The 26,476-nt window shown below is 37.3% G+C and overlaps 1 protein-coding gene across 5 annotated transcripts in view; it reads left to right on the forward strand.

The window, feature by feature from the left end:
* The window catches only part of BRAF (B-Raf proto-oncogene, serine/threonine kinase), a 76,359-nt gene that overhangs the window by 32,851 nt on the left and 17,032 nt on the right, over positions 1-26,476 (forward strand). For 4 of the 5 annotated variants that reach the window (XM_053978509.1, XM_053978510.1, XM_053978512.1 and 1 more), the window contains 9 exons: positions 7,656-7,759; positions 8,466-8,568; positions 9,864-10,012; positions 11,069-11,188; positions 14,508-14,561; positions 19,275-19,434; positions 20,994-21,030; positions 25,231-25,367; positions 26,038-26,155. In XM_053978509.1, coding sequence (XP_053834484.1) covers positions 7,656-7,759; positions 8,466-8,568; positions 9,864-10,012; positions 11,069-11,188; positions 14,508-14,561; positions 19,275-19,434; positions 20,994-21,030; positions 25,231-25,367; positions 26,038-26,155 — 982 coding nt within the window. The remainder of the gene's footprint in view (positions 1-7,655; positions 7,760-8,465; positions 8,569-9,863; positions 10,013-11,068; positions 11,189-14,507; positions 14,562-19,274; positions 19,435-20,993; positions 21,031-25,230; positions 25,368-26,037; positions 26,156-26,476) is intronic. The other variant, XM_053978511.1, reaches the window with a different exon arrangement.

Below are 26,476 nucleotides of genomic sequence, written 5' to 3' on the forward strand. Positions count from 1 at the left end.
ACTAAACAGGACTGAGAATGGTGCATGGGGACAGTTCTTAAGTATCTCACTCTTGTCACACCTTGGTTTATTAGTACATCTGCCTTTTAATTAGGCAGGCAATCATGTGATCTTCTCTGCAGTCATGAAGACTAGAAGAATAAGCTATTTTTATTCTATGTAAATTCTTAGCATATTCTAAGCATAAATTAATTCATCATGCATGCACAAGTGGGATCCTTCAAATATTCTGGTTTTAAATCTGGTACTTGATTCATTTCTTTTGAGTTGAGATTTGCATCTTGCTTTCTGTAGTTTGTGCTGTGTGTTTGTGCCTCAAGCTTTCTGAGTAGTAAGCACTGGATTTCTGTAGGCATTTGAGCTGCCCTACCAGTTTCACCTGTCAAGTATAAGGAAAATTCAGAGAAAGGATGTTCAGGCAGCTGAATAAACCAGTTTCTTGCTTTTAATTACACACCTGGTTTGACATTATTAGGTTTTACTAATCAAAAATACAATTAAAACCTCCCATGGTATATCAAACATGCAGCAGAAATTGAGTTTATTTTTAGCCTATGCCAATGGTTGGTTGCTGAATGTATCTGAATACTTTGGAATTCTATGCATCTTATTTAACAGTCTGGTGATATGAAGTAAATGGTAGTTTACTTTCAAGTAAACTTGATACTTCTGTATCACTAGGAAAATTTATTCTGTCTCTCATTAAATTGTCTTTTCTCTTTCCTCAAGAGTTTTTCTTTTGTCCTTCCAGTTCTCTTCTCCTCTCCCACTGACAGGGGAGTGAGCAACCAGCTGGGTGGTGCTTAGCTGCCTGCCAGGGATAGCTCAACACAAACTACCCTCAAATGCTGCATAAATTCAAAGGCCTATGTGTTGAAAAGAGAATAATTTAATCTACTACAGTTTTATTGACACACTGTCTTAGATTGCAAAGTGAAACAATATTGAAAACTTGCCATTAGAAAACGGATTACTTGTCATCTGGAATGCCATGTGCAACATCAGTTGTTGATTTTTACTCAAGTAGGGAGTGTTTAATGATTCCTTATGAGATGGAAAGTCTGGCTGTAGAAAGTAAGGAATGCTAGAAAAAAAATACAGTTTGGAGCATGCTTCCTTTACCTCGTAATGTGCTAGGCAGGCACTCAGTGAAATGGAATGCAAGTCACAAATCTGAAAATGATCATAATAAATGTTTTAATTCCATGTCTAGTAACTCATACTTAAATTCATGCTTCTTGTGTTGTTTAAGCAAACTAACCAATGGGAGTTTTAATATTTGTAGAGAATGTGTATACTACCTGAAGATGTAAATATCCATTTGGTTTTAGGATCAGTTACGACAGCTTAAAGAAGGATGTGAATTTTAGCCCTTCTGCTGTAGTTTCTTGCCCCTATGCTGCTTTTATAGCACTTGGAAGTGTGATCAGCTGAGACAAGACTCTACAAAAGTGAACTCTATTACAAAGATTTATTTAAACTGTTTTGTACCTTAAATTTCTAATGCATGTGGGTTTTGGTTTGGAGAGCAGCCAGCTGACTTTTTTGTCTCTTGAACAGAAACCACAAGGTCCTGGGGTTTCATACCCATATAGTTGCTACAGATATTTTTCTAGATGAGCATTTCTCGCAAGTCTGAAGTCTAAAGCAATATTTTCCAAACTTTATTTTACTAGTAGGTCATTGTTAGCCTTCACAGTTTCTGCCACTGATCTTCACCCTAACAAAAATGTAAAGATGATCTGCTCTCTACTGTCCCCTTTAAAATGACCAGTGCTCTTCTGAACACAGTTTGGAACTGTATCTCAAAAGCATGAAAAATTATATGTGGAGGCCGTTCATTAGGCACAACAGGTTTCATCCAGTGTGGTTGAGGGATGTTGTATTGTTGAGAAAATGTTTCTGCACTGACATAAATCAATCTGTTGTGTTTTACATTTAATTGCATCGGAGATGCCAATGGGTGCTGGTAATCCATGTCTTTGCAAGTTAAATGGAATGCATTTGATTGAAAGGTAACAGCTTTGTAAAGCAGGTAGATTCTGTTCAATTTCCCTTGGAAACAAGATTTAATGCAATGAAACTGCCTCTCATTTGTCTCACTAATATGCTTCATTAAGAACGTATTTTCTCGCTGCTTTCTCCTGGAAGCTGGACAGAGCTTCATGTCCTGATATCCAGAACAGCTGTTTCTGAAAGCTGTGTTCTTTTCTAGAGGATGTGATGTTCAGAGCCATCTTATGTCCTTTTTGTCACAAATGAGGGTAATTTTGCCTGTTAGTGCTGTAAGAAGTAGCTGCCTGATTTGGTGAAATATTTGTCCTCCATAAGTAAGATAAGAAATTAAATGTGGATCTCATGTTTGGATTTTACCAGAAAACCTTTCATGTTAGAAGGCCAAACTAATTATTTGGCAAAAGTATAGTTTGGCCTAATTTTCTCCCAACACGTTAAATTCTGTGAACGTGAAATTTTTTAGTCCTGGGTATCAGGTATGGGGAGGAAAAAAGTGTGATCTTTCAGGGTGTATGTGTTATGGTAAGCAAATAAATACTTTGAAGTGATATTTCAAATCCCTTCTACTTGGCATATTTCCACTATTGTACCCAGTACTCTGCTTGATTGTTTGGAATTGCTCTGAAGCTCTAAGCTATGTTACGCATACCTTACATACTGTACATATGTTACACTTGGCCAAAGTGAGCTGAATTACAGTGTTAGGCTGAGGGAAAAATAAAGCCATCTAACTAGTTTTGAGAAGTATAATACTGGATATTCAGGGCTGACCAGCCTTTCCATTTCCAGAGAATACCTTTGCATTGCTTTTTTGGAATGCTTCTCAGTCTCTTTATTGCTCTAAAACATTGGAAACTACAGTGGTTTAAGGAAGCATTTTTAGCTTACTGAGACTATGCCAGTTTCTAGTCTGATGTTAGAAAAGTGATGTAAGAGTTATTTAGGGACGTAGCCCTGCATTTCTTACTGAATCAGGAATGACCTGATTTACAGAAATAAATGATTTATTATGCATTGCTTAAATACTTGTAGCTGCAGTGCTAAATATATATCAATAATATTGTTACAAATACTTACTGTCCCTAGAAATAGTTCAGGTGAGTAGAAGAAATGAGGACATTAAGGGCTGTAGTTCTGTTTAATCTGTTAAGGTAGTAAGACTGCTTTGAGAATTTCTGCAATCTGGAATAATTTTCATTTTTTTTTCCATGAGGCTTAACATTTGCAAACTTAAGCATGTGTTTTGGTGTCACCCTGAATTGCTACTTACCCAATTTAGGATGCTCAAGTAAATTATCTTCTCTGGTATATTATTAATCTACACACTGAACACACCTTGCAGTCTGTGTTGGCAGCTTCTGTACTGTTTCTTAGTGTTATATAGCCCACATTTTCATACTCTTAACTTTTGAAAGTGGCTTGCTGAATCAACTTTCTAATTGCTATAAAGACCTAAGCCTTTTCTGATCTACAAATGTCATGTATATAAGTGACCTAAAAAGAAAGCCCTTAACAATGACAATTTAGAAGTACATCCCCTAGCTCAGTAACACGAGTTTCTAGGTGGAAACCATTGTGAAACATTTGAATTCTCTCAGTTATAAAACAGAGGGATTAAGAGATAATGGATCAGTGCAAACAAAACAGATTTTAAATAATATCAAACATTCTATGTTTCAATAAAATGCCAACTTTGTTCAGTTTATTGGGTTGCAGGCATAAGAGTGCTGTGTATTTTGGAGTAGATGAGAGATTTTCTCCTGGGGAACTGATTTTGTTAAAAAATGCTGATGTGATTCAGTTAAAATGCTCTGTGGGAATCCTGGCAAAACTCTTGATGGAATTGATAAACCCTCCTTGGTGCCTTCATGCTGTGCTGGAGCTGCCGGCAGGCACTCGGGGGCTGCACCATGTGGGGCTCCTGCCCCCTGCTCCCCTCCCAGCCTGGGGACCACACACCCTCCCTCTGCCTGGGGGTGAGAGAGAAGCTGTTCCAAAACTCCTGCTTTGGAGTCAGCAGGAGTCTGTTAGTCAGGAAAAAAGAACTGGTGTTGGGTTTTGTTTTTCTAAAGACTGAGTTGGTCTCCAAATCACTTTGTTGTAACCAGCTTTCTCTTTAACTTTGCCATAATTCAGGGGTGAAAAGAAGATGGGGGCAAAAAGAGGTTTCAGAGGGAATGCTTTGCAGGGTGAGATTTCTGCTTTACAGCAGGCACTAGTTGGGACTGAAGGAGGGTGCTGAAGGGCTACATGCACAGATGGTGATAGACCATGCTGTACCAGTCTGGGAGAATGATTAATTAATACTACAGAGACTTATTCTAGCACTAAGTTCTTTTAATTTGGCCTTATGTTTCTCTGCTTGAGAGTTCAGTAAGAGAATGTTCTAAGTGTGATGCTGATTCAGGATCATGATGATTTTTGAAAATAATAAAAACAGTTCTTTGGGTTTTAGCTGGATCTTGATGCAAATGGCAGTGAAGAGAACAAATGTTCTACCCATGTTTCTAATTGTAAGTTGCATAAATATGACTTGGATTTTAATACAGGGGACTTGGGATAATAATACTGAGGAATAGCAAATGATTAGTGAGAAGGATGTTTAATACCCATTTTTCATAGTCCCATTGCACTTTTGTGTTTGTTGCTGTAGGTAACCCTCATTCTGATACTTTCCAAATTTTGAGAGTTTGTATTTCCAGCTTTATTGATCTCTTAAAAGAAACCCTGTAACTTCATAAGTCTTGTTTTTGACAAAATTTAAGGAAAAAAAATTACACCAGTGTAATTAATTAATAGCATTGGAACTTTGAGGTTCCTGATGCATTTCTTTGCTTCATGAGTTACTGGAGGATGTTGTCATCATTTATAGAGGATCGGTGCTGGAGGAAGAAAATGTTTTCCAGTGACCACAAGACTGCATATCTCTTCTTTAATGTTAGTCATCTTCCTACTGCTTGACTTTTCTTTCTTGTCCTGTTCTATTCCCTCAACACAGGTCAAGGTTTTACTAACCTGGTTTCTTTTAATACTTAACTCTGTTGGAGTTTCTGCCTAAGCTAGAACCTCCTACTCTGTGCTGGGTTCTATTGCTGCTCTTAGGCACTTTCTTCTCCCAATGGTCCTTGTCCAAAACAAGCCACCTTTTCTCCCAATCACAATTTGAAAGCTTCCTGTTCAGGAACTACTTTCAGTACTTTCCCAGGTGTTGGCAAACAGTTCTCTCTGCAAGGTGGTTCATCATGTCTTTTTTTCCTGCCCTTAGCCTCAGCTTTTCAGTCTGTCCTCTCTCTGTCTTGCTTGTTTTACTCCCACCAACCTGCTGATCACAATTCCTTCTCCCAGTATACACATGCTTTCCCTGAATGTTCAGTTCTTGAAGTTTGTCCTGACCCTCTCATCCCATTTCTCCTTCATGCCTAACCTCTTTCCTGGCTCTTTTCTTTCCCCTTTTTGTCCCCATTATCTCTCTGCCACATTTGCAGTATTTCAGTTTCTTCTGCCACTGTGGATATCAGTGGTGAAGTGACTGAGGTTGCTGGAAAGGCAGATTGGAATTGTCTGTGGGGACACAACCTCAATCCAGCAGGAGCTATACTTAGAGGAGAAATAGCCTTGAGCTGAAGAACACTTGCTTCCTCCATCGGAATGGCTCGTGATTGGATCTAATGTGTGTGGGAGGTTGGAGCACACCTGAAATCCTCAGAGACTTTAGTCAGAGTCTTAAAAATATTTACTCTCTATTTGTAAATATATGTGTTGGAGGTAAAGAGAAGGACACTGAGGAGGCAGACAGGTTCTCTTAGGGATCTTTGGCAGAATGATGATGGCACTAAATTATAAGGACAATTAAAGAGTTATTTTCTTGACAAGATACTATGATTAGCATAGCACAGAATTTATTGTTAGAATGGCACATGAGCTCTACAAGCAGAATCAATGTTGTGCAATTTATAAGTAACATAATACAAAATTTATAATACAACTCCACTTACTAATCACTTTTGCAGGTCAAGACAAATCTTTAATACATGTTTTGCTGTATCAATGCAACAATCATAATTTAGACTCAACATTTGTATGAAAGAATGAGTCACACCCTCTATCCTTAGAGAAAGGAGTCCCTTTCTAAGGAGTTACTTAGAGTAATAAAAAGACGCATTAAAAAAGAACACAATGTGTAAACCAAAGTCACCTAAGGCTGAATATCAAGATTGTAAAGTAGTGTTCTGTAAGATTTTTTTTTCAAGGAATTCAGAAAAATAATCTTTTTTAAAATGTTTTGTTGACCAGATGAAATGCACAAATATCCTGTAAAGAGGCCCTCTCATGTGGGAGGAAGATGGTGAAGCAAAATATTCCTTTAATTTGTGTCTTCTGAAAGTGCATATGTTTGAGTTCTAGAAATGCAGTATGTAGTGTAACTTCAAGTGGTGTTCACAAAGCTACTTGAAACAGGCTGCTGCTTTGCACTGTCATGCTTAAGTAGGACATATAGCCCCTAAATACCCATGGAAATTTAAACACGGAACAAAAACTAGGCTGTCATCCAAAGCCAGTTGAAGCTGATTAAAAGACTGCTTTTGGCTACTGAGTGCTCTGGCTTAAGCCACTTGCAAGCTTTATTTGAGTTTCAGGTGTTCAGACAGACTTGTCAGGTTTGTTAAGTTTGTAGGTTTTTCTTCTGATTTGTGTTCGAGGTACTGTCCATGATTATAGGAGATAGCCCAGTGTGTACAGTGCCTGAAGCCCTACATATTTTCATTACTGAGTTCTAAAAACAGTTAGCACATAATATTCAATACTTTAACTACACTTAATCACCAGATCATGTATTCTTCTTTCTTATGGCTTGACATATATACTGTTATATCACAGGTATACCTAGAGATGATCTACTTACTTGTATAAAATATGCCTACAATTAGAATAGAAGTGAGGAAAATACCTTTACATAGTATGCAGTTCCTGATTTGGCTAGTTTTAATCTGGACCTCCATTCTTCCCATCCTGTTAGTTATCTAAACTTTTCAAGCCAGGAAACAGAAGACAGCAGTATATATTCATATAAGACTATCTGTAGAGTTACAAATGTAGGTTAAAGTGAGAGGTGATGGTCTGCCCGACTCAGATGACTGTTTTGTTTCACTTGTTTGCATGCTTATCTTCTGTTTTAGAAATAGAAAATAAAATATTTACATTTTGTAGTAATGTTTTTTTGAGTGCAGTCCAAGTTAGTTCCTTCACTTAATTTCACTTGGCATGTTTCCCCACTTATGTTCAGGCCAGCCTGTAAAATTAAAGCTGTATGTAGTTATTAGCTATCTGTGTGCTGTGTTTCCAGTTTCTTCCAGTTGAGAAAGAAGTTTTTCACTTTTGGAGATGAGTGAAGGTTCTGTTCCAAATGTTAATAGATGTGTAGAGCTTGTTGACTTTTCTAGCTGAGCCTTTTACCTCATAGACTATTCAGCAATAAAATTTTTCTTGGTACAAAAGGGGTTTTGGAAAATTCTGACCTGCAATTCTGTAAAGCGTCCTGAAGAGTGGGTTTTAGCACTTGAGGGTTAAAATGTTTGCATCAGTTTTAGGGGATAAATTGGAAATTGTTTTAACTAATTTCTTTTGTATTTGACTTCTAGGTTCCAGCAAGATGTGGAGTGACAGTCCGAGACAGCCTAAAAAAAGCGCTGATGATGAGAGGTCTTGTTCCGGAATGCTGTGCTGTTTACAGAATACAAGATAGGTGTGGTTTGTGTGGGATGCTTTTTTGCTCTTAGAATCAATTATTGGAGCTACCCAGGATGGTCAGTTCTATCCAGAAGTTGTTTACGAAGTTCAGAATTTTATGATACTTTGCGCTAAACAATTTGCACATGGCAGACAGGTTGAAAAGAATGTCTAACTCCTAGGAAAAGGCTCAGGCATAATATTGACTAATATGAGATTACGGCAAAACACTCATTAATCAAACTCATGCTAACCAAACAAGTAATAAATAGGTTCTGTTAACTTCTTGGTTGTATTTCATTTGGCTATAATGCATTCTTAACTAAAGACAGAGTTCCCTTGGGAGGAAAAAAAGAGTTTTCAGCCCTAAAAATTTGTATATTATCTTCATATACACATTTAGCCATTTCTGTGGAACTCTTACACTACAGTTACCTTCACAAGCACTTTATTTGATCAAAAAGCCATCTGCCATGTAGGGAACAAGGAACTGGCCACTACTGGAGCTGGTTGAAAAAGTGCATTTCCTTCCTGCAGTTTGGCCAGGGAAGGTGTGCTTTGTTTGCAATGTACTGAGCCTAAGGTCTTGTTGTAAAGTTTCCTTTAATTAGGCTAGGTAGCAACCCCCCACAGTGTAACTTTTTAGCTGATCTTACAACTTTGGCAAGAGACATACAAGGGCTTGTGTGCTGATGCTAATAAGAGGCTTATTTGTGCTTTAGAGAGAAGAAGCCAATTGGCTGGGACACAGACATTTCCTGGCTCACGGGAGAGGAGTTACATGTGGAAGTTTTGGAGAACGTGCCACTCACGACACACAATTTCGTATGTACTGGGTTTTGAGAGATGCTGAGTGGGGTTACATCAATATATTCATACTTTCAAATTCAAATTACCAACTTGGAATATTTTGCATCTGTGGGATGTGGTGGGAGTTGCAAAAGAAGTTTTTAATCACAGTAGCTTAAGTGAATTAGAATTGTATTTGAAATAAGTGATGCTAGAGTACTTGATCACCTTTAAAACTTTCATGTTTTGTTGGAATACACCCTCTAAAATCTATAAATGTAAGGGGTTTATATCAGTACTGCATTGCAGAGCTGTAATAATCTCCTATTTTTGTATTGCTGTATCTATAAAATGTATTCTGGGCCTCCCTGCTGGCTCTGCAGCAGCAATTAACTAATGAACTAACTATTCCCAGAGCAGTGCTGACATCATCAGTGATGCAGTGCACAAATATGTTTTGACCTGATAAGGCACCAAGTAAGTGGAAGCTGCTGAACAGCTGCTTAGAATCTGTCTAAATGTTTCCAGCCACATACAAAATCCTGGAAATAGTGTTTGTCACATTGGGAAGAAAGACCTTCTATTTCAGCTTAAAACGTAGCAAATTCTATCTGCAAGCTGTTTCAACCTATTTAGCTCAAGCAGCGTGATTGGGGTATGGCTAGTTAGGTGAACTCTAGTAGGCTTAAATTTTTTTTTATGTCACTGAAATTCTGATTATTACATGTAATAATAGAACTAAGAATGTGTTTTTATGCTAGGTATTGCTAAATTTGAAAATTAATTAACTCATTTCCCCTTTATAATCTGGGGAGAATGCATGATCACCCTTCTGTGATTCTGAATGTTTCTGAGTTTCAGTTGTCAAAATTGCAACTATATGTGGAAACATACATTGAAGCCATATATATATGCCTGTGTATTTCCAGTCCTGTGAGTATTAGATAGAAATGTTCTTTGGCTTCTGGAAAAGTTAGAATATGAAATAATATTTCAGCAGCTTTTGGTTTTATAGGCTGTATCCAAATAAATTCTCAATGTTTGTGTCTAGCATGATAATAGTGAAGTTTTGCTTCAGGTTCTTTGCTCTTATTCTTACTGCTAGTGAAGTGAAGCATTAATTCCAAGAAACAGTTGAAAAAATGTTATAATGCGTGAAAAATGTTTCAAAAAGGAGATGATCTTTTGTGTAAATCTGTTTGATACATAAAATTGTAGCTCCAACATCACAAAAGAGACTTTTAAGTACACTTGAGGAAGGTAAAAGCAAATAGCCTATCTTTGGCTTACAGAAGGACTGTAGGTAATTGTGACTATTTTTGACAATGTAGGTACGAAAAACGTTCTTCACGTTAGCGTTCTGTGATTTCTGTCGGAAGCTGCTTTTCCAGGGATTCCGCTGCCAGACCTGTGGCTACAAATTTCACCAGCGCTGTAGTACAGAAGTGCCACTGATGTGTGTTAATTATGACCAACTTGAGTAAGTAATCACAATTAATTTTTGAAGTTGAGCCTTTTAACAAGTGTACAGCTGTCAGTGATTTCTTGTATTAAATCTGTAATTCAGGAAGTCAGAGGAGGTGTCTGAAAAAAAAAAATAGGGGTTCAGCTGTTCTTGTGAGACTGCTTAATTCATACTCTTTCTGTGCTAGCTCAGACAACCAGTTCATATTTCTTTGCTGGTCTATGAAGTGCTTTTTTGAAGCATGAATAGGGTTGCTGAACACTTGACTGTATCAGACAGATTACTCATTGTTCACAGTTGTTATTATTAATCAAAACTGGTTCTTTATTGTGTGGTGGCTAGGGCCATGTTTAAAATTTAGCTGTGGGTTTATTCCCTTCAACCTGAAAAAATGTTAAGAGACACTAGTTGATTATAGTGAAATTGCAGTTGGTTTTACAATAATTGAAAATAAATCTCGTAGCAAGATTAATGCTTCGGTAAGAAAAATAAAGGAGAATGACCCAAACAGTCCAGGGTTCTTGGACTGAGTTACTGAACTATTTGTGTCAGTCTTTGATGTAGATTTAGGATCTGATGTTAACTGGGTCTGTTCTATTTGATTAGTTTCAGCAGAGGCCATTAAGTCTTTTAAATAGATTCTTGTATAAGGAATAATTTAAAATGCTATTTTTCTCACCAAGAATTAATTTAATTTCAGTTTATTTTAGTATTTGTAACTGTTTCCATTGGCATCTCTGGAGTTTGTGCTCAGGGTGTAAGTTTATGTGCTGATAGATATAAGCTGTGCATTCTGGAAGAACCAGATGTTTACAATTCCATCTAAAAGATTAAAAAATGAATTTCCACAAAGTTTATATTTAAGCCATGAACTTTTGATCCTCTGTGAAGTAAATAATACTTTTAACATATCATACAATTTTAATGTGTGTGATCTTTATTTTTAAATTTAGAATTTAATCAATGAGGTTTTGGGGTTTGGGATCTTTTTTGTAGTTTTTGAGTATTATATTGTGAAACTTCTGGGTCTTGCACAAGTTAGGTTGTTTTTGTTTTGTTCTTGCCTCACAGTTTGCTGTTTGTCTCCAAGTTCTTTGAACATCACCCCATACCACCAGAGGAGGCCTCCTTAGGAGAAACCACCCCAGCATCTGGATCATACCCCTCAATGCCCCCCTCAGATTCTGTTGGGTATGAACTTATTCCTGCTGTTTAATAACATAACTTTTCAGTACTGTGCTAAGAAACACTCAAAGTACTGCTTTGCAGCTCTGCATTGTTGTAATCTGGCTTCTCAGACAAATATATCCACCTATGCTTAACTTAAAAGAAGTGAATGTTTTCATTCACACAAATTCTATAAATTAGTAATTAGCCTAGGTTAAATGTGTGTGTAACTGTCTGTAGAATTGGGGTATTACCTGTTAAACTGATTTCTTCTATATAATAGCTTAGAACTGGTCTAAACTGGAAAGATGTTATACTTAAAATTAATATAAACCAAAATTATATCCTCACAAATTCTTTTAGTTGGTCATTAAATTATAATTTATATGCTTTGAAGTGACATATGTCAGTTAGAGAATAAACCAAGTTACTACAAGGCTGATGAGAACAGGTGCCAGTTCCAGGTTCATAATACTGTTTTAGTAGTTTTTCCACATACACTGCTTTAGTATCCTCCAGACCAACTGTCTTCTTCCTGTTCGCGTTGGGGTATACCAACAGCATCTGTTGCTGCAGCTCCAGGTTTTGTAAAAGTAGACCTCTAAAACTCAAGCATTTCCAACAAAGATTCTGGACCCTTTCTGCATGAAGAGATAAGAGACCATATTTAAATTATGTTCCCAGTAGCAAAGAGATCAATGACACCATCCACCATTAGGTAGTTGAACAAATGTCCAGGGAGGAGTAATTCAGGGATGTATATCACACTCAAGAGATCTGGTACATATTTATTAAGAACACCAAATACAGAAGCCTTCAGAAAACCATTCCCAGGACATGTGTGCTGTGTGGAGTTGAGCCGAATGTGGCAGAGAGGCTCTCTTGGATTAGTGAAAATTGTGCCTAAACTAAAGCAGAAACATAGTGGAAGCTACGCAGGCACCTCTGGACTCTTAACTAGAAGATAAATTCTCTGGACAGCCAAGACTTTGATGGAAGACCAAATAAAATGCCTCCCAGGAAAACAGATTGACAGTCCTGCAGAGGGAACCTCACTTGGTAAGTACAGAAATTTTGTTTTTTCTTGTACTATTTTGTGCAGATTCAAGTGAATTCAAAAGTACTTATTCAAGGTAGTGAATGTTGCCTTTAGGTCCTGTAGATATTAGTAGAGCAGATTGTGGGCAAGGCTGCTTGTCAAGTATTTGTCATGCTATAGCCAAAATTGTAACTGGGCTAGAACATTAATTCATGAAGAAACTTGTTCGTACCAATTGTGTTAAACACTAGTGTACGTCAAAGACACTATATAGCCCTAATCTTAATATTCTAAATTGTCTTGCTTTTCAATTGCCTTTGCCTCACTTTGGTCCATTCTTACCAGCTACTTCAAGCAGTCTTCATTTTGTGAAGTGAAAACAGAAAGAAAAAACTTGAGACCAAAGCTGGCTAATGCCTTGAGATCTTAAATGTTACATACATAAAAACGTTAACATTTAAATACACTTGCTAGTTGTTGTTTAGGAGCTTTTCTCAAGGGTTGCATCTATAAATGTTTGCAATTGCAGAGGATGTAAAAGGTTTCTAGCTTTCTCCATTCTGCTTTTTTACTTTGTTGTACACTTTATTGATAAACAAAAAAAAAAAAAAAAAAGGCATTCATTTTGAAAATGGTTTATGGTTGTCAGCTGGTGTTCATATGTAATATGCATATTAGTCATACAGTGTTCCCCTAGCATCTGTGTATGTAGTATTTCCTTTCCAGAAGTAGCTCAGATTTTACTGGATGAGCATTATAGCACTGTCCATACCTTTTTCCAACTATCTTTCATGCTTTTCTTTAATCATACTTCTCTGCTTTTTAAGAACATAATTGTGGAAATAGTAATCTAGCTGAATTTTAAAAGCTAGCCTTTTCTATAAAAACATGTAGTCACCTGTGGTTTTATTAAAGAGGACTGTTACAATATGGGACAGCAGCTCAACTGGAATTTAAAAAAAGGCTGACATTTGAGCTTATCTTGCCTGGGAGGAGAATATGAGATTGAAATTTGAGAGGTGAAAAGTGGGATGGAAAGTATGAAGAACTAGTGCTTTAATAACGCTTCCTAGATTAATAATTGTTCCTTTGATTTCTCTGTTCTAGCATCTTGCATGGAACAGCTCACAGAGGAAGGGATATATTACTGATTGTTTGGTAAACCTGAGGAAAGAGAAGGCGAACATCCTTCTTCATCTCTAGCCTTGTGAAGGGATCCCAGTGGCAGACAAAGTGGCCCAAAAGAAGGAAGTTTGTGTTGCAAGACAAGTTCGAGAGCGAAAGTGTGCAATGGGAGCAAACGGAAAAGTTTGGAAGAGAAAGGGACATAAAGGAAAAGACCATTGGACATGATGCAAAAGCTGCTAATCATGCTGGAGAACTGTTTCACTTTGCTTGTGTGCAACATCCTAAAGCAATCCAGGCCTGTAGCCTTTCATTCTTCCAACTATGAGCCATAGGCAGTCCCTCCAGGTTTTCCACCCCAAGATGTGGGAGCCCATATGATTCCATTTCACATTTCTGAACCCTTTATAAAATGTGTCCGGCCTCCACATTAGGTTTTGTGTCCCATTTTAGTTCTTTCCATTTGCACTATCTTGTTGTGCCAAAACAACCATTTTAGTTACAATTTGCAGTTAACTGGAAAGAAAGGCGTAGGTCTCCCTGCTAAGAGCCATTTGTAATAAAATTGAAGTAAGGAAACTGTATATCAGACATCGTATTTGTTTCGTTCATTGCATTGTCATGGAGTTTGTTCTCCATCTTGGCTGGTAAAATACAAGCACAGAATTTCTGTGAACCCAGTTCCCCGAGTTCAGATACATGAAAAAGAGAAATAAGTTGGCAACATCTTGGCTCTTTGAAAAACAACATTTCCCAATATGCTTCGTCTTCTAAGTTGAAGGAAGAAAAGGGGAATGTCTGGTGCACTGTTCTTGGAAGCTTGCCAGTCCTTGCCTTTGAGCAGGCTCCAGGTTGTGATTAAACACCTCTGCTTTCCTTTCTATCTTCCAAATGTTCACTGATCATTCTGCTTCAGCCCAAGATACTTGAATGTCTATAAAAGCTTCTGAAAAGCCAAGGAAGCAAAGATACGGTCTTAAAATATTACATTTTATGCTGCAATGCTATTTAGATCCTGTGGTGTGTAAGTGAGCAAAAGCTTTGTGCTTTAATGCAAAAAAACAGTGAACTTTTCCCCTAAAAGTTCTGGCACTAGGCCTTTTCCAGGTTTCTCCATGAAAATGTTCCTAGTGTTCCTACAATATACAAGTTGAATTGATATGCGTTCTTGCTTTGCAGAAAAGGTTTGGTATCTTTAAATCAGAATTGGAAAACTCTCAGTCCGTACAACAGGTGAGAGAAACCTCTTGCTCTCCAAAACTTTATTTGCAAAAACCTGCTAGTGAACTGGACCTGGTTTGGAGGACTAACAGTGACAGTGTGGTTCTCTTGATAACCTCTAGTATATGAAGCTGTCAGGAATTTTAGGCTCATCAGCTTTGATCTGGGCCCAAAGGCCATTATAAATGAGTCCACACCATTGTGGTACTCCTGGCAGTTGTTTTTCACCTGCAATCCAACTTGGATGAAAACAAGTTGTCGTGGTATAAAAAACTGCACTAGTTCGTGTAGGGTAATGACTTATAGATCTGTCCCATGATGCTTCTAGACTGACTTCAGAGGGTGCTGCAAGAAAGATATTTAGCTTGTAGTAACAAACTGGTATTGCTGTCCTTTTCTACAAATTGGCATTTGATTTGGGATTATTGAGTATTTCCAGGCTGCAGGGATGAGGAAAGAAATAAAAAAGTTAGGTTTTCTAGCAATGTCTATGGAGTACCACAGTAATTAAATCAGAACCTGTTTGGCCTCCACAATTTAAATTTACCTGCTTGCTACTATAGCTGAAATACCATTGTGTCCCAGATCCTTAGCAGTCCTTAGAAACTGCTTGGAACTGGAAGTGTAATGTGTTCTTTATTAAGAGCAGTAACAAAAACCAAATCCTGGTGTTAACACTCTGGTGTAAACAAAAACAATCCAAAAATAGCCTTGATATGCAGTTTAGCTTGCAGTAGGTTTGGTTTGGATATGAGTATGCAGCCCTACAGGTAAATAGTGTGTGCAGCGCTGAGCCCAGTGGCTAAACTGAGATGGACTTGTTCAGGGTGTGAGGAGGAGAAAGAAAATCTCAGTCCAGGAGAGATGCTGTCATTTTAAAAAGGAACAGGTGCACACCTTATAATTGAAGCTAGGTGAATGTGAATTTTCAGTTCAAGCATTTGCTCAAGTACAGCAAGACAAAAATACAGTCAACAAAAACGTGAAGTTCAAATGCGCCTATCATAAGAAAAATTTCAAGAAAAATCTTTCCTGCCTAGACCAGCTCTTAAACACTTATGAAACATCACATTGGTGAGTGCAGGACATTAAGGAAAATCTGTATTAAAATTTTGGTTTGCATTTGTAAAGTGAACTTATTTATATAATTGCAAGTTCTAAAAACCAGTAGATGTACTGTATATGATTTTATAAAATTGTTTGTTTATATATAGCATAACATGTGCAGACACGTTTCTGAATTACTTTACTCTTTCTTGTGGACCCAGTTTTGTGGGATAGTAAATCTGTGGACACATGGGCACTTGCTATGCTTGGTAAAGGGTATAAGTTATTCTTATCAGTTATTCTTGTTTCCTTATAAAACATCTTTCTATTTTACCTGATAAAAAGGGAGGGAACAATGTACTAATCCCAAATGTATGGTCCAAGGTAAAAGCATGTTCTGACAACGTCAGCTTGTTGCCTCAGAAGCCGAGAATAATTTGTTAAAAGAGTGCCCACATCTCAGAGGCTGGGAGAAGGTTATTTATCTGCTTCCTTGTAGAAGGTCTCCTTTAGCAAGGTGGCTGTAAACTGTTCACAAAGGCCACAGGATCAACAGAAACTCAGATCCTGATATTCAAACTGCATGTTCCATTAAGCCTCAGCCTGTTATTTTTTTGGGGGTGGGGATTGGTTTTTTATTTAAGTTTTTTAGGTGTTTTTGGGGTTTTTGGAGGACTTTTTGTTTGGTTTTTTTTTTTGGTTTTTTGTTTGTTTGTTTGTTTTGCAGTGTGTTTTGTCAACACTATGCTTCCGTAGCCTAAGAACTAGTTTTGGAACTGGCCTGGAATAGACCATGTCACCTTTTTCCAAATGATGATATCTGGCCCTTTTAGCTCCAGTGTCATTTCTACTCTTCTTGTATAATTTCAGTATAGGAATATTTTAGGAACAGCCTTTTGGTAGCTCAGAGGATCACTGTGTTCTTTTGTTGACATGATTTTGAAAGAACAAGATCTTGATGCAGACCAAGATCCAGCTTTTGCCACACACAGACAGAAGGTGGTGGTAATGTTTTTCTGAGCTTGTGATCTCAGTAGGCTGTCTTAGCTAGCAAACCCTTTGTCTCTTTTACTTCACTAGTTATCTTTTTCAAGAAAAAAATCCATTTAGCAGAAATAACCTACATTTTTCAAAGTGTCTCAAGGATACACATTAATAAAATCAAGATGGAGCATGTGGCTAACTGCATATGAGGTTCCCATATCTGGATTCTTCGTTGTATAAAGCCCGGAGATCCTCCATGTAATAGCTTAAAGATGGAAAAAAAAAAAGAAAAAAAAGATAATTATCAGCCTGCAATTATTTTCTAAAGGTCTGGACTTCCCCCAGTAAGAATTTAATGAGAAGAAAAAGCTGTTCAAGTTGTTTTCAAACATGGTATGGTGTAGCATGCTATCTTTGTTAGCAACATGATGGACATGATGACCTGTGACAAGAAATACAGAAGTAGCAGATGACCATTTATGACTCAAAGGAGGATGTAATTGAAACCATATTGCCTCAATCTGGTTTTCTCTCCCTTGGCTTACTCATGATCACAGAATATCTGATTGCTTCTGTTTTTGTCATGTGGCAGAGCTCAGATGGTGTGTCACAGTCAGTCCTGGTGCAATGTTCTGATGGATGTTGTGATATATTTCCCTTAATTTCCTTATTACCTGAGAACGCTCAGGAAGTTTAAGCAGGAGTTAGCTATCCCAGCAATGACTGCGATAGCTGGCCTGGTTTAGACACTTGTTAGACTTTCCTTCTGATACTTTTTTTTTGTGCAGCATTTGACACACTTGCCTTGACATGAGAATGGAATGCCTTTAAATGTCAGTCAAATCCTGCATTGTCCCATCTCCTGCTGTGTGTTCTAGTCACATGATTTACTTACAAACACATTCAGGAGTTCAAAACTTCCTCATCTACAATATTTTACCTAAAGGTACTTGTATAGCAGTGAATGAAAACTTCAGCTTATGTGTATGTGCAACAACTGCTTTTAAAAAAATAATTCTGAAATTATAAACAACTTCTGAAATGCTGGGGTTTTCAAGGCCCTTTCTCAGAGATTTGACTATTGGTAGTTTTAGTTCATTGCTTGCCAGTATCTTCCCAATATCTTCCCAATATCTATACTGGCATGTGACAGTAGGTAACTGCTGTTTTTTTCAAGTTAAGCAGGGTTAAACCACCTCTTCTCTCCTGCCCCACTTCCCAAACATAGTCAGGTATTTCATTGGAAGACTTACTGGACTTGAATTAATTCACAAGCACTGTTTTGCCATTTTCAATTGTGAGACTGTTGGCCAGGAAGGAAAAGATGACAGGTACTTAGGATACAGATAGCACTGATTTCTGGGATCAATGCCAAAGTGGATAAACTTTTCAATGAAAGGTAGGACAGTAGGCTATAAAACAGACCTGTTTCTGAAAAAATGCCAAGATGTCCTGTTGAAAATGTTAGTTTCCCCAAAGGTTTTTGAAGAGGCCAAGGAGTATTGTTTACAGGAGGTGGCATCAGGACATATTGCTGCTATATGCTGTCTATTTTGTTTCTGAAGCTTCTCCCTGTGGACATTGCCTTTGTGGGCTTGATAATTAATCCATGAGTCATGGAATGGCTGGAGGACTCTACTTCTCTTTTAGAACTTAGAAAAAGAAACCAACTCTTAAAAACCTTGTTGTCAGATGTATATTTTACCATAAAGTTTTCTTTGACAAAGGTGGCAGGTGTTTCCATTAGCCTTTTGCCTTACATCCATTAGATTGAATCATTAGGCTTAACAGTGACTGACCTTGACTAGGGTAAGAGATAATTGCCAGTTCATAGCACTTCAGCAAAATTAATGGATAACCGAAGAAGTGACTTTCCGCCTTTTTACAAACAAAAAACCCAAGTGTTTTGTCTTTTGAATATTCAGTTCATTATACCATAATTAAAGGCTTTATCTACACTTATGACTGGCAGTGTTTGCATTTCTTCAGGAAGCTTGTTTGTGTATTCTGAACACTTGCCTTTTCAGTCAAACCTATTGCATTGTAGCACTGTAAATAACATTTGAAATGCTGTGCTATTCAAAGTTGTTTCTTAAAGGGCGATATGTTTCTTTTTAGTATCAATGATACATTGGCCATGTTATTTTTAGTATCAATAATACATAATTATTAATCAATTGGCTTGAATGACCAGATGTAATTTTCACTCTTTCTTTGCTGAAAAATAATCCCATCCATACATTTTGTTTTATGACATTTTCTGACTGTAACATTAATATGAGATGTTAAGCATTTTTAGTTCTCAATTGGTTACCATTAAAATGAGTGTATTGCATTTACTCAGAGGTGAGGAAACTGCAGAGTATCTTGCTATCTGCAATGCATGTTGGTCAGCATGAATTTTTCAGATCAGGATTTATTATTAGTAGTTTGGCATGGTATGGTAGAGTTTTCTTTGTTTTAACTCAGAACACTTCACAGTCATGTGATCAGGTAGTTGATGCAACAGAGAGTTGTTGCAATTGATCATAGGGGAGTAGAAACCATTCATTATGAATTGTTTTTATTCAGGGCTTTAGATCAGTCTTTTTGTTATGTATTATTATAGTTGAAAAGGACATACCACACCCACTATGCAGTGTTTGAAGCCATTTGTAGACCTAAATCCTCTTTTTCCTTGACTTTGTTTCTCAGACCACCAATTCTCCCTAGTCCTTCTCCTTCAAAATCCATTCCAATCCCACAGCCCCTCCGACCAGCAGATGAAGACCATCGGAATCAATTTGGGCAACGCGACCGATCCTCTTCAGCTCCCAACGTCCACATCAATACAATCGAGCCAGTCAATATTGATGTAAGTATTGCTAACCATTAGATCAGGAATAGATGTGATGTGTTCCTTGGGAATATCAGTGTGTTGAATTCATTGTGTACACAATGTACACTGTGTTTCTAAGATAATCCTCAGTGGTCTGCCAGAATCTTCAAAGATTATTCATTTTTCATTTTTAATAGATTCTTTATTGCTGTTGAGGGCTGTAAGTACACAAATAATCCATTCTCTGAAAGCAGAACTGCCAAGCAGTTCTGTCCTTTTCATTTTCAAAGAAACACTCTGCCCCAAACTGCTTTTTTTTTTCTGCCATTAGTCCCAAGGCTAATGCTGTTAGCTGTAGCCAGTAACCACTCTTGCAAACCATTCTGTGTTAAACACATTGTTATGCAAGATAGACTTCTTAGTATTTGTATTCCATGTAATAATTTTGGCATTGAAGAAAACTAAAAAATTAAGCTAAGTTCACATATTCTGATAGTTCCTTAAGAGTTTAAGAGCCCAGTTTATGTTGCTCTGAGCATTCCTTTGGAGTGTTCAGAAACTGCAACATTCAGGTTTTTTCCACAATTTTGAAATCTCTGGATGGTGAAATGTAACTAATAATAACGGTTGGTATTAGCATAAGGACACTTAGGACCTTTCAAGATGTTGCCTTTTGCTAACTTTGCTAACATACACAGTTCGTATTTTATCCTTATATCTGCTCTCTAGAAATTAGTCATTTGTTGGGTGAGCAGTCTTGAAATCCGCCTGGACACTGAGGCACAAAATCAGTTTTGCATGTGAGCTGACGGAAAGGTGAAATGTTAATTTTAAGAGTGTGGCTATGTAGGCATTTGCATGTGGTATATGGCAGTGGTGCAGCTAAGGCATAGCCAGGGCTTTTGCCAAAGCACAGGTGTGTAAGGGAACAAATATAATTATGGAACAAGAAGGGAATAAATAGTGTAATCCAAAAAAGGCTTTATTATAAAAATGGACATATAGAAGCAAACTGCTAGAATTTTCTCCTTCTGTTTACAGAATCCTTAGTGTAGTTTGCTTTTAGTCTGGGCATGTTGCAAAAGATAGTTTCAGCTCACAGAGGATTGCAGGTGAAGAAAGCCTTTTGCAGTTAGTCATTTCTGAGAAGAACAGTGTGCCTGGCTATGCAAAACGTGTGTTTTTACAAGAAAAATCAAAGCAGGATTCATTTGACTGATGTACCTCAGTACAGAAAATTGATGTCTGAGGTTCTGATATGACAATTCAAACCATTTCTGCTACTGTAACAGGAACATTTTACTGAATATTTCTTCCTATGTTTTGACCAGCTATGTTTTTAAGTCAATATTTTCTTGTCAGCATCTCTTTCGGGGGGTGTACATTTCACTTTACTGCAGAGACATGCTGTTTTAAAGCAACTTAATTTTGAGAAGTATAGTAGTTCTTTGAGTCATTGCTATTAGTAAGTCAGGGTAGGAAACCACTTTTATTTTATGGGCAACATATGAATTCACAAACTTATCAGTCTCAATTAATGCTAGAATGTAAATGTTAATACCTAAATTAAACACAGCTTTTTAATTTTTTTATAGGACTTGATTAGAGATCAGAGTTTACGAGGAGAGGGAGGTAAGTAGCATTTAAACTAACTACTGTGTTACTTTTAATTACATAACTGTTTTGTCCCTTCCAATTACCCTACTTTCTCCTACAAAACACAGCCACAATGCAAAATATGACTAGAACAAAAAAGTGAATTTACATTTGCTTGTCCATGAACTTAGTATTTGTTTCACAAAGATTTGAGTCATTTGCTGGTCATTCTGGGAGTGGGGGAGACAGAAGGAGAAAAAGTTTTGAAGTAGTATCTAGTTTTAGTTTTAAAATTACTTTTTTACTCTTTCTCTCACCCCCCCACACACACACTTATTCACTCACATGGTTGCACACAGATACACTACAACTTCCAAAGGTCTTTATGCCTGTTGTTACCTTTTCACACATGGAAACAACAGGGGTTTTCAATGAAAACCATTGTGGTAGATGGGCCTTCCATAGGAACTGCTGCATCCTAAAGCAGCTTGAAATACTCCGGTTCTTCTCCCCCTCTACCCCTGCTGAAGTTGCTGCTTTGCTGTACTGCATGCCTGTGCTACTCTTGGAAGCAGATTATTAGGATCTTACACCAAAGCCAGGTCTTTTTATGTTTCCTTCAGTAACTCACTGCCCTAATTCACAATTAAGTCAGAACTAGTATCAGGAGGTTTATTTTTCTTCACGTGTTGTGCACGGGCCTCTTAAGTCATTTCTCCCACTGGTTGTCAAGGTCCTGAAGAGGGCTTCTGATGTGCTGTATTTATTCCTATGAATATAAGAATAAAGCAGAAATATTGAAAATAGAGAAATACTAAGGAGGGCAGGCATATGAGAGTTTTTCCAACTCCAAATCAGTAACACAGTTATCTCCTACTGATTATAACTTGCTTCAGCCATAAGTATGGATCTTAATTACCATAGTGCACCCTTTCCTGATCTCAAAGGTTTTGTACTCTGGACTTCTACTCACTTTGTTTCTCCCATGCAAATCTGGTATTTGGTAGGATGTGTTGTGTTTGATGGAGCTGTCTTTAATAATGCCAGCAATAGGCACTTCAAAGAAAAAAATTTCCTTTAACCCTGCAAGCTACTAATTGGAAATTGCCATTTAAGCTATTTTTTGTATGTGTTGATAGGTGTGGCTCTCCAGAGTTTTGCCCATTTTGTCCAACATTTAAATGTTGTGCGATCTTGTTGGTTTTAACTTTTGATCATAAACTGTCTGCTTGGCATCTGAAAACAATTGGCTATTTCCAGTCCTGAAACGGTGTTCTTGGGAATTGACTTTTTTTCCTTCAAAGTACAGAAGAAATCTATGATTAGGAGTCAAAGCATCCTAGTTATTTCCCATGACTTCTTTCATTTCTTCTATGTGTCTGTCTTTCTGTCTCTGCCTGCCCGTCTCTTTCTCTCTAACAGCCCCTTTGAACCAGCTGATGCGCTGTCTTCGGAAATACCAATCCCGGACTCCCAGTCCCCTCCTTCATTCTGTCCCCAGTGAAATAGTGTTTGATTTTGAGCCTGGCCCAGTGTTCAGAGGTAGTTGGGCTCTTCTTTCTTGTTTTCACCCAAACAAAATAAGTAAAACTACAGATGCTGTTTGTGCCTCACCCTCACACCGTGTGTATGTAAGTGTGTGAGTTTATCAAAACACCTCTGTTTTTTGCTTGGCCTGGCTGGAATGCTTTGAATGTGCTTTTCACACATACTCACTTTCACCTTTACACGCTTGAAAATTATTATAAATGAAGTCTGACTTAAATCTTCAAAAGCAAGGAATTTCATAGTTGAGGTTTTTCCTTAACATGGACCTTAACATAATCTTTCTAAAAAAGGGCATTGAATTGCATTGCAGTGATTTCAAATATAAAATTATGTCCTTAACTTAGAATTTCCTTGACTGTTCAGTTTAAGTCAGTTCAGTGCTATAACAGTCTTCTGTATTTAATATTTGATGTTTTGAAAAGTGATGTAGGAAATCAAATGCGAATTACAGACATTTCCATTGATACCTTGTTAGGTCTTAAGCTTGTCAAGTAATGTGCCATGTCAGCTTTCAACAAATACTTCATTCTGACAGTGTGCTAGTGACACCACATCGGGGCTCTAGATGGTTTTAGTAGTTTTTATTTAGTTAGTAAATTTGACTGAAACAGTATTTCTGTCTTGTACTATGTAAAATAAGACACTTAGATTTTCATGTCATTGGCCATGGGGGTAATTCAGGCCTTGAGCTGTCAATGGATCTGTTGTATTGCACAAAATCCCAAAAAAAACTCTGTGGGATTTCTTATGCTGGAGAAACCAACTATTGAGTAATAGCATGAAATGTTCATACTTGTGTCTCTACATAATACGTGTAGAAATGGTTAGTTCAGTGCATGTAGTGTGGTTTTCAAATGCTACCATCTTGGCTGTTTCAAAGACTCTTGTTTCAGAATATATCAAGAGCAGTTCACCTTTTGAACTTGTCAAGATCTTCCAGAAGTCTTTGTAAGAAGACAGGTGTTCCCAACAAGCAAACTGGCTGCAGAATGAAATATGTTATGTACTGCTTCAGAGTCCAAGCTATTGACATAAATCCAGCATTATCTGAAGTATTCTACTCTAATAACTTGAAAACAGGCCATCTGGTATTATTATGAACAGATTAACTACAGTATTCTGCCATGTGCTAGAACATGAAACTACAGTGAAATGCCATGTGCATTTTTGGTGAAGGGTGAACATTGTGCTAGTGTTCCCATATTGCAGTATTAAAATTTAAATAGGACATTTTAGTTATCTCAAAGAAAATGCATCCCAGATCTTTGCTATTGCAGAGGAAATCTGTAGCCCAGTAAACCTTTGGAAAATTGCTCATGTTCTGGGAACATCATACATTTAATTCCATGTATGTTTGACTTCAGATGAATCATATAATAAATAAATGACAGTGTAGTGGCCATAACATGAACACAAGTCCATCCTTCAGGTCACTGGCTTCCAGCTGCTTATAAATGTAGTTAGGATGCCCAATATATGTCATTATTGTTGTTTTATTATGTGGGACAGTTTACAGATGCTGTGTCCCATTTTGTTTCTGTTGGTATGTAATTTTGTGCATCCACTTCCAAGTGTATAGATTTTAGCATAGTGAGTCCAGTGATGGATATATATAGTCTGATAAATTATCATGCACTGAGTGACTGAACTTAAGCAGCAGTTTAAAAAGTCACTAAGTCCATTTTTGAAGTCTAGTTGTCATTAGGAGATACTTTTTGCTTAAGAGAGGAGCTTCTAAGAGAATATGAGGAGTATTGTCTTCTACCACTTCCCAGAGTACTGATGTGAGAGAAGGCAGTGGAGTGTTAGAGGTCTTGTTCAATGACATACATTGTTTAGCAAAGCAGCATGACTTTAATTAACAGTTGACCCTATTTTATGTCCTTTGCATTGGAAGGATCAGCATAACCTTGTTAGGAATAATTGTGATGTATTTTGAAAAGCAGTGTCTAGGTGAAGTGCTCTATTTGAAAAGGGCCACTGGGTCTCTGAAACAGCTCTCTTAGTAACATTTTCCTGCATAGATTTGTTTAGATAACCTACAGCCTACAGTCATACTGTTCTTTTTGTGTTTCCTAGAATATGCTTCAAATAGCTAACTTACGTACTTGTTCTTTTTTAATACTTTCTGAAGTCTAATATTTGTTTTTAAATAATAGTTCTCTGCTAACAGATAGCTTTAAAACAGCCAAATGATTTTCAGGTGGCACTTGGAGACTCAACCAGAAAACATTTCAATTATTTGCATTTAGTCTATTTTGATTCCGAAGTACAATAGTTCAGCTATTCGTTTGATTCCTAAAAGCTTAGCTACAAGAAATATCACAGGTAGATGCTGTGAACTAAAATGCTATTGTTCTTCTCAAAGAAATTGATGGAATTTTAAAAATACATTTTAAAGTATTTTTTTCTTACTTAAAAAGACATTGTCCCTTTGTTAATTCATGAACAAGAGACTGGAGACTATCTATACAGGGATGTTTGCTATAGATTTGTCTCTTCCTGAAATCTGAGATATGAGCACTAATCTAATATTAGGACAATATTCCTGTATATGTTCGTTCTCTCTTAACATTCACATTGATGTTTAGAGATACTGCATCTTAAACACAATTCTTGCACCTAATATCAATACATTCTTGTAAGGTGGATTCTTACAGATAAAACTATGCTATTTCTGAAATTCAGGCTCAGCTGCAGGCTTGTCTGCAACACCTCCTGCTTCTTTGCCTGGGTCACTAACCAATGTGAAAGCATTACAGAAATCACCAGGACCCCAACGGGAAAGGAAATCGTCCTCATCCTCAGAAGACAGAAATCGAATGGTAAGGGAAAGATCAGCTGTTTTCTTTTGTAGAAATATTACACAACCATATTCCTCTTTCATCCAAGTTTTATAAATTATTTTGAAGATGAATATGAAACCGATAAATAATAGAGTGGGATAACCCACTTTAAACCCATAAATAATTGTGGGACTGATATATAAAGAATTTAAATAATTGACTAAACTTACTTTTACTGGTGTGCCTCATTTGTAATGCCACTTTCCCTTCATGTAAGAGCTTAACTTTTCCCACCATGATTCATAAACTTTGAAAGTAACAAATGTATGTAACAAATTTTTATGTAACAATACATGAAAACATAAACACATCCACTTTTTAAAAAATTCACTATTTAGTATTACGATTAACAATTTTAAATCAAATACTACTTTCTTTTTGGTAAGCATTTCTTAATATTTTCTGGTTTTAACACTGCCAGAAAGCTGTTGCAAATATTTCATGCCACATAATAATTTGGCATACCTGTGTCCTGAGGTTTTGTGTAGGGCTAACTTGAGAAGTCACAAGACAACATCTGAAAAAGAACATCTTTTTAGGACATTAATAATGGGAAATGCTGGTGAGTAATTTTTAACAAAGGAGCTGTTTTCAGAGACATTAATGCACTTGTTTTCTTCCTTTTTATTGTTTTTGCACATATATAAAGAAAACTCTTGGTCGACGGGATTCAAGTGATGATTGGGAGATACCAGATGGACAGATCACAGTTGGACAAAGGATAGGATCTGGATCATTTGGAACAGTCTACAAAGGAAAGTGGCATGGTATGTGGCCATGACAGCAAACAGCTGTTCTTGAGGAGGTCACAGTGCCTGCCAGGGCACACCCAGCTGGACAGCAGCTTCCCAGAAACATGCCTGGGATTCTGGTGGGCACCAGGCTGAATAGCAGCCAGCAGTGTGCCCATGCCACAAAGAGGGAGGATGGGCTCCAGGGCTGCACTAGGCATTGCCAGCAGGTTAAGGGAGGCAATGCTTCTCCTTAGCATGCCACACCTGGAATGCTGGGCCCAGTTCTGGGCTCCTCAGAACAATAGAGATGTGACATAATGGGGAGAGTGCCGTGAAGGGCAGTAAATATGATTT

The sequence above is a fragment of the Vidua macroura genome, chromosome 5, assembly GCF_024509145.1.
Source record: "Vidua macroura isolate BioBank_ID:100142 chromosome 5, ASM2450914v1, whole genome shotgun sequence".
Taxonomy (NCBI): Eukaryota; Metazoa; Chordata; class Aves; order Passeriformes; family Viduidae; genus Vidua; species Vidua macroura.